Source organism: Abrus precatorius, unplaced genomic scaffold (assembly GCF_003935025.1).
Source record: "Abrus precatorius isolate BTA unplaced genomic scaffold, Abrus_2018 Scaffold9, whole genome shotgun sequence".
In the NCBI taxonomy this organism is placed as follows: domain Eukaryota; kingdom Viridiplantae; phylum Streptophyta; class Magnoliopsida; order Fabales; family Fabaceae; genus Abrus; species Abrus precatorius.
The window spans coordinates 24,977,834-24,986,158 of record NW_020874439.1 but is presented as its reverse complement, the minus strand read 5'-3'; the positions used below and the strand labels follow the sequence as shown (position 1 = coordinate 24,986,158).

At 32.5% G+C, this 8,325-nt stretch overlaps 1 protein-coding gene across 2 annotated transcripts; it reads left to right on the top strand.

Moving 5' to 3' along the window:
* The first annotated feature begins 2,519 nt into the window (after nt 1-2,519).
* Nucleotides 2,520-7,750, top strand: LOC113849652 (common plant regulatory factor 1-like). 2 transcript variants are annotated; one of them, XM_027479702.1, is made up of 13 exons: nt 2,520-2,797; nt 3,935-4,053; nt 4,147-4,209; nt 4,709-4,804; nt 4,932-5,012; nt 5,259-5,300; nt 5,390-5,550; nt 5,694-5,742; nt 5,865-5,913; nt 6,323-6,558; nt 6,712-6,789; nt 6,958-7,083; nt 7,168-7,750. In XM_027479702.1, exons 2-13 carry the CDS (start codon nt 3,991-3,993, stop codon nt 7,405-7,407), a joined length of 1,284 nt encoding a protein of 427 aa, XP_027335503.1. In that variant the 5' UTR covers nt 2,520-2,797; nt 3,935-3,990; the 3' UTR covers nt 7,408-7,750. The 2 variants fall into 2 exon arrangements, with proteins under 2 accessions (XP_027335503.1, XP_027335502.1); XM_027479701.1 differs by having other exon boundaries at nt 2,614-2,797; nt 6,320-6,558; nt 7,168-7,710.
* The last annotated feature ends 575 nt before the right edge of the window (nt 7,751-8,325 follow it).

Sequence of the window (8,325 nt, the reverse complement as noted above, 5' to 3'; positions counted from 1 at the left end):
TTTGAGTTTAAATTAAATTTAATATTTTTTAACTCGATTTTAATACCTTAGAAATTTATATGGACTAAAATCAAATTTAACCAATACATTCTTCTAGAAATTTTTGTTAAATATTAAAAGTATCCATCACTCAATATTCAAAGACTCTTTCTTTTTATTTTAAGACATAAATTGTTTACTACAAAATGATAATAAAAATAATTAGATATCCATGTTTACTCCTAATTTCATGTCTCCATTAAAATAAAAGCCCAAATCAAACGTAAGCAGAACAAAAAATTTCGTGAAAATAAAATCAAAGTCAAATAAACACCCATGAGATCAAATTCAACTACGATGTCTAAATGCAACGAAACAAAAGCATCTTATGACCAAATATTGATGGTGCAATAAGAGAAAAGAGAATATTGATTATTTCTTTTATATTTAAGCATCTTATGGCCCAAGTGCCTAACATCCTAAGTGTCTACGAGGCATAAACAATCTTCTAGTTTCTTTATTTTTTTTGCTATTTGAATAAAGAAAGCTAAGAGGGTTTAGATGCTTGTATGTATATCAAATATCATAGTCATGAGATGCAAGATGTTTAAGGCCTATGCATATCATTTTGCAAGTTCCTACGATAACCATAAGCATTTAAATAAGCATGCATGAGTCTATTTTTCTTCTGTTTTAATGAATCATAAATATCTAAATATCTGAAAAATATTTCACGTGCTATTAAAAATGAATATCTTTAGACCTTTTTGTCATTACACACACACACACACACACATATATATATATATATATATATATATATATATATATATATATATATATAAATATAATATGTTAAATTTAACTAATTTAAACATAGTTCTTTAGATATACAACATTTTGCATATAATGAGTGAACTTTACCAGCTTCAGTTTCTCAACTTTCCACGTTATATTAAAATAGAAATTTTATTCTCTCTCATCATTTTTATATTTTTTTTTATAACTTAGAGACATAAATTAAAAAAAAAGGATAAGTGATATGGTTAAGAGAAATATAAAAAATTAAAACATTATAAAAGTATATATATTTTGAAATAAAACCAATAAATTATAGATTCTAAATAATGTTTAGAAAGTACTCCATAGCATAATCATAGGTTAAGGCTTTAAAAAAGATAAAGAGAAAAGAAAATAAATGATCATGCATAAACATTATGGTCTTTGCTATCATGCGTCCAAAAAGATTAAAACGAAAAACTCACAAACAGTTCCTCGAAGAAGTTTTCAAGGTATTAATTTAACATATTTATTTGATAAAAAAACTATTTTATAAGATTTGAGTTTTGTTTGTATTTCAAGCTTAACTTAATGTAATTTTTTTATTGTATACATTTTAAATAAGTTAAAAATTGTTTCTGAATAGATTAATACGAGTATAAGTAAGTATACACGTATGTTATCGGGCTTAAACTTTTAAATATAGACTAGAAAATTATATAATTTAAAAGTATTATAGAAAAAAGATAATAATTATAATTTAAAAACCTATATTATTATTATTATTATTATTATTTCATATAATTTATATTCATGTAAATAAACTGTTTCTAGTTTAAACAAATTTCTGATTGGTTAACTTGTTTTGTTTTACTTTTTAATCCCATATGATATAAATATTTTTTTATTGATCTAAAATCTAACAATTTTTATTTTTTAAGTATATAATTATAAACATTTTAAAATATCTTCATTATTTTATTTAATATATAGGTCAAATTTGATCTAAGTCTAACGTAAATTAACATGAAAAACTCGGCCTAAGGAGAATCTGACTTATTTTACCCTTAACCGTAACTACAATGTTAAACTTAAAAACATGTTTAAAAAATATAAATACTTATCATTATAATATATTTTGATAAAAAATAAAATCATGTAAAAAATGATATATATATATATATATAATTTAATAAAATTACAGTGATTTTTAAAATTAAATTTTGTATTTTTTCATTTTCTTTTCTGTGCACCAAAATAGGGAAGAGAGAGGATATCAGAATTTCTCAACGTGGCGCGTCAGAAGAGTGAAAAATCAAAACAGCTATTCGTGGATCCCAAAGGACTTGTTAAATTTAGTTTAATTAGAAACCGCACAGGTTTAAACACACGTCACTTGTTTTGATATCAAAACACACGTCACTTTATATTTATAATTTTTTTACAATATAATTATCTGATTCCGTTCTAATTTTTTTCATATTTTTAAATTAGGATAATTATTTTTTTAAAATATTACCTTTTATTTATTGAACGGTAGTTAATATCTTCCAATTAATTAACCGATAAAATAAAATAATTTAAAATGTTAAAGACCACGTAAGCCCACATGAAGGGTAAACAGCAACTAGGTTGGACCCCTGACAGATCACCACGTGTACGGTGGTGATGACGCTGGAATAAATAAATGGCCAGCTCAACAACCACCACACTCGCCAAACCCACCGTATATACGGCGTACGCATACGCCACCTCTTCATACGACACGTGTATGGTGACGTGGAAACTGCCTTCTCTCTCTCCTCTTCCTTTTTCACCACCCCTTCATTCTCTCTCTCAATGCCATGCTCTTTCCCTCGTTTTTTAAGAGAGAGAAAGTAGAGAGAGAAGTTGCATAATTGCTTTTCCAAACCTTAATTTGAGGATAGTTCGAAGCTACCAGGACCAATTGTTGTTGTTCCTCCTTTTTGTTTTTTAATTGGGGATTTTCGCTTTCGTTTTTTTACCCCCCTTGACGATAGAGTTGGGTGTTTTTCAGGTACGTGGAATTCCAGTGCTTTGTTGGTTCAAATTTGAAGTTAACTTCAGAAAGATTTGATTTTGTTTTTTGGGGTGATGGAAAATTGAAGTTTTATTATTAAGGGAAAACCGTGGTAGAAACCTACGCACGCACGGCAGAACAAATTATCTAGTTCAGTTTGAATTTTTATTTTTATTTTTTGGTTTGTGGAAACAGCGAAAATCATAACGTGGTGTTTTCTTTTTTTGAATTTGGGTGGTTTTTTATTTGTAGCTACTGGAACAAGAGGGTTGGAGTTGGGAGTGTCCTGGATCTTGTTTTGTATGTGTTAACATCTTTGAATTTGCGTGCTTTCTGTGTTTTGATTCCCTTTTTTGGATTTTTATTTTCTAATTATTATTGTAAATTTATTTTTTCCGCATGAAATAGCAGCAAGGGAACAAGGGAAGAGAAGAGAGTGTTTTGGATCAGGGTTCAAACCTGTAAATTAAAAACTATGGGGGTTCAGGTAGCAAATTTAGGAGTTTCAATAGTCGTCTCACCCCATGTGAAAGTGATTTTTTTTATTTGAAGGGCTTTTTTGTCATTATGTTCCCGGATTGTTCTGTTGGGGTTCGATTTGTAATTATGCTTTGTTAGTTTGTGTTCATCGCTTTCTACCAGGCTTGTGGGGTACCAAAAAGACATAGTTGACCCTCTACCATTCTGCTTTGACACACTATTAAGTCTTTGATTCCGTTATGTTTGTGGTCCTTTTGGAAGAAAATTGTAAAATTTGTATGATGCCATCTCTATAGTAGTAGCTTACACCATCATAATGTCAAACAGCTGAAATTATTTTCTAATAATATGTTGTCTGAATGCTAACTAGTCATTAACATAGCAAACCAATTTAAACGCTGTTATTGTATTCTTGCTAGAAGCCTATTAGCCTAGACCTCTCACTCCTTTAATGTTTGGTTTATGAAGCAATAATTTTGAAACCATGGAATTGATCTTCCTTTCTGCTTTATTTATTTATTTATACCTGTTTTGAATCTATCTAGGATAATGAGTAGGTTTTGAAGTGCACAAATCCTGGTTTATGAATTTTCCTAGTCTTCTTTTCCACATATTTCTTGCTGATAGCAGCTGACATAGTTCCTTTTGATGCAGCTGAATAATTTGTCGGGGAGTATTTGACTTGGTGCATTTCTTTTGGAGCTTACCTCATGGGAAACAGTGAGGAAGGGAAACCCGTTAAGAATGGAAATCCTTCTTCACCCGTAACAACTGTAAGCTGAGAACAGTTTATGAATTCATGTGTGTGGAAACAATTCGTGAAGATTGTACCTAAATAGTATTGTTCTTACCTTGTTTCATAACAGGATCAAACCAATCAGGCCAACCAGCCTAACATTCATGTCTACCCTGATTGGGCTGCCATGCAGGTTACCTACCTTTTGCCTTCATTTCTTTTGTACATTCATCAATGACTGAAGTTTTCATTGTAATTATCTGCTAAGCTAAAATCACTTTAATGTAAATAACTGCTCTAAAAATTGTAGTAGTTTTAAGTTTTATACAAAAGCGAAAATTTGTAGTATTTTAAACAGTGTTACTCACATTTAGTCAATTTTGCACTAACGGCCAGGTTTAATCTGTCTGAATCACCAAATTTGGATTCTCTACTGAATATTTTAACTCTTTTGAATGCTTTTATAATCTACATCGATATGTACTTATCAGATCATCATTATGCTCATCATCTCTATTTATTCCATGCCTCAAAATCTGTATTCTGCTTCTACACAGTCCTATGAAAACATCAGCTACTTTCATTTGAAAAGTATTGTCCATGCATTTCCAATTTTCCTTATTCTTAAACCAATGATCTGATAAAAACTGTTTTCTCTCTTGTGAATTGTCAACCATTTTGCCATATGTAAGTATTATGGGCCGAGAGTCAACATTCCACCATACTTCAACTCAGCCGTGGCTTCTTCTGGTCATGCTCCACACCCATACATGTGGGGACCCCCACAGGTAGCGCCCTAAAGAAACATTTATCTTGTTTTACCATTACCATTTTTGTGCTTTGTTGGATGTTCCTTCCTTGTATACATCCTAGATGGCAGGGGTGAATAATTTGCCAACTAATTGTTTCTTACAGCCTATGATGCCACCTTATGGGCCTCCTTATGCAGCATTTTATTCACATGGAGGGGTTTATACTCACCCTGCAGTTGCTATTGTAAGTCTGCTCTTTGTTTGTGTGTTTTGTTTGTAATAATTTATACGTATTCAACCACAAATTGAAAGATTAGGAATAGATTGAGATGTGATTACCTTTTTCCCCCTCGGTATTTTCAAACTTATTTTATACATGGGTGCATTTCAGCTGTTATCAACCTGTCCATTCCTTGATCTTCTTACTGTAACAAACCTTTGTTATTGAATATTTTCTGTTGTACTCATGAATTGTATTGGTAAAATATAGGGGCCACATTCACATGGTCAAGGAGTTCCTTCTTCTCCTGCTGTAAGTTTTGATGTTCTCTTTAGATGCCTTCCTAGCTCCCAATCTTCGGATTAATTCTCTGAATACTATAAATTGGTGCAATGATGCAGGCTGGGACCCCTTCGAGTGTGGAAACACCAACCAAATTATCTGGAAATACTGATCAGGGTTTAATGAAGAAATTGAAAGGGTTTGATGGGCTTGCAATGTCAATAGGCAATTGCAATGCTGAGAGTGCTGAGCGTGGGGCTGAAAACAGGCTGTCACAGAGGTTTGTTAATAGGTTTCTTTCTATTTGAGCATTACCAAAATGAACTCTACTTCCCCCGTCTCCATATAGAAGATTGGTCCATGAGTCAATTATTCTATTAGGCTGATATGAATAAATGAATGATTTTATGATGATATCGACAGTGTGGATGCTGAGGGTTCAAGTGATGGAAGTGATGGTAACACTGCAGGGGTGAGAACTTTCTCACTATTAACATATTTTTTCTTGTCCATGTGCTCCAACATTCTATTTTATTCTAAATGATCTGACAAATTGAAGCATTAGACAATGTTATTTTCTAATTTTATGCTCAGGCTAATCAAACAAGAAGGAAAAGAAGCCGAACGGGAACACCAACTACTGGTATGACTCTTATTTACTGTTACATCCGGATGAACAATAGAGTTGTCCTGAATCACAATTATACTACCTAGTGTCATCATTGTACAATGATGTCAACCAGATCATGAGGATGGTATTATGGTCTTGATGAGTTGATACTATCCTATTATTTATGCACAATATTATGAAATTACCCAAGCTTGAACTCTGTGATTAGTTTGACAAATTTGACACTAGGATGGGCTTTTACCTGTTTTTCTGACTTAATACAGTCATGCTTTTGGTGTACTACGTATGCAATTATCAATAAATTGATATACTTGCATCCAGAATGTGATATTTATCTTCCAAGTTTCTTAAGCTAGTAATTTTAGGAGTTAGGTTGTTAGCTGTGTGTTGATGGTTATATATTATCAAACTGTACAAGCAGATGGAGAAGGGAAGACTGAGATACAAGATGGTCCAGTTTCCAAAGAGACTTCAGCTTCTAAAAAGATTATGCCAGTTACCCCAACGAGTGTTGCAGAAAAATTAGTTGGACCTGCAGTTTCTTCAGGTATGACCTCAGCACTGGAGCTTAGGAACCCTTCCGCTGTTCATTCTAAGGCAAATTCTGCAAGTGCTCCACAACCTTGTGGAGTTTTGCCTTCTGAAGCTTGGTTACAGGTATGGTCAGATTATAGTTCATCGTAATGGTTCAGATCATATTTACTCTAGTACTTTGGAGATGCTTGTGAAACACATTAGAGCAATTATTCGGTACCCTCCATCTTTTGCTGATGGTAAAGTAATTCATGTATGTATGTTTGAATTCCTCAGAATGAGCGTGAGCTGAAACGGGAGAGGAGGAAACAGTCCAACCGTGAATCTGCTAGAAGATCTAGGCTGAGGAAGCAGGTATAAATTATTCTTTTGTTGACTTGCAAATCTTCCATCATTTCTTTAGTTGTCTGATGAAAGGCATAAATTTGTTAGTCAAAAAATAGAATAAAATAACTAAAAAGGAAAACGGTTGTTCTGACACGAGGAAAGTTCACCACTAACATTCATATTTCCTTTGTTTAGGCTGAGACCGAAGAATTGGCAAGAAAAGTTGAACTGTTATCGACTGAGAATGTGTCACTGAAATCAGAAATAAATCAATTGACTGAAAGTTCTGAGCAGCTGAGGATGGAAAATTCTGCATTGAGGGTACAATTTGGAAAAATATTCCTTTAAACTGTGGCATTTCATAAACATTCTGTGATATTGAATACTTAGTTAATTTTGTCTCAGGAAAAACTGGGAAAATCTGATCCGGGACGAACAGAAGAAATAATTTTGAGCAGCATTGACAGCAAGAGGGCTACACCTGTGAGTACAGAAAACTTACTATCAAGAGTTAATAATTCCAGTTCTAATGATAGAACTGCAGAGAGTGAGACTGATTTCTGTGAGAATAAAACGAACTCTGGTGCAAAGCTGCATCAACTACTGGATACAAATCCTCGAGCTGATGCTGTGGCAGCTGGTTGAAACCAGTCATTGCACTGGCTCATTATGTAGTTTTGGCATATTACAAGTCCAAAATTACAGCTAAGTGCTAACAGTTTTCAAAGGGATGGATCAGCTAAATTTTAAAATCTAAATCCATCAAGACCCGAACTAATTCTTTGCCTGTCAGTTTCTTTCTTAGGACAAAAACTCTGTATTCTATTAGATTTCACAGAAATGGATGACAACTTTAAAGTTTGTAAATTGAAGGGAGTTAGAGATTTAGTTTAGACTTTTTAATAGAGGGTTGTCAACCGCTGTATAATTGGTTGGGTATTAACTATTGGTGTGAACTTTCTGATGCTATCTGAGCTATGGTTACCTTCTAACATGTGTCTCTCACACTACTTTGACAATGGTTGCATATTACGTATGACTATTAATGTCGTTAAATGATTGGGAAAAGCGTTGGTGTAACGTACGACATTTCTAATATTTTTTGTTTTTGGGGCCTTCTGATTGGAAGGGCTTTGTTTATGTGCTTTGGGTACATAGCAATCAATTTTCTCTTTTTAAAAAGTTCCCTATAAAGAAAATTGTATTTTTTTTGTTTAATTTTATAAATGATTCAACTGTACACGCCCATTATGCAAATGAAGTTTTGATCAAAATTTACCTTAACCTTTGAAAACCAAAAAAGTTCATTGACGGAAGATAAGTTATTGTAACAATACAAATCTCCATTTGGAAACTCGTTAACAGTCCAAGTTTTAAAATATAATTCGTTTAACCAACTGGAAAATAAACAGCATTATCAAAGCGCCAGATGTTTAAATGAAGCTTACACATCTAGTTATTTACGAACAAAAGGTTATTATCTAAGTGTTTACTGTGATTACGGCCTAGCTCATTAATAAAGAAGCCGTTTGGAATATTAGCTTATGTCAATCGAAATCATCA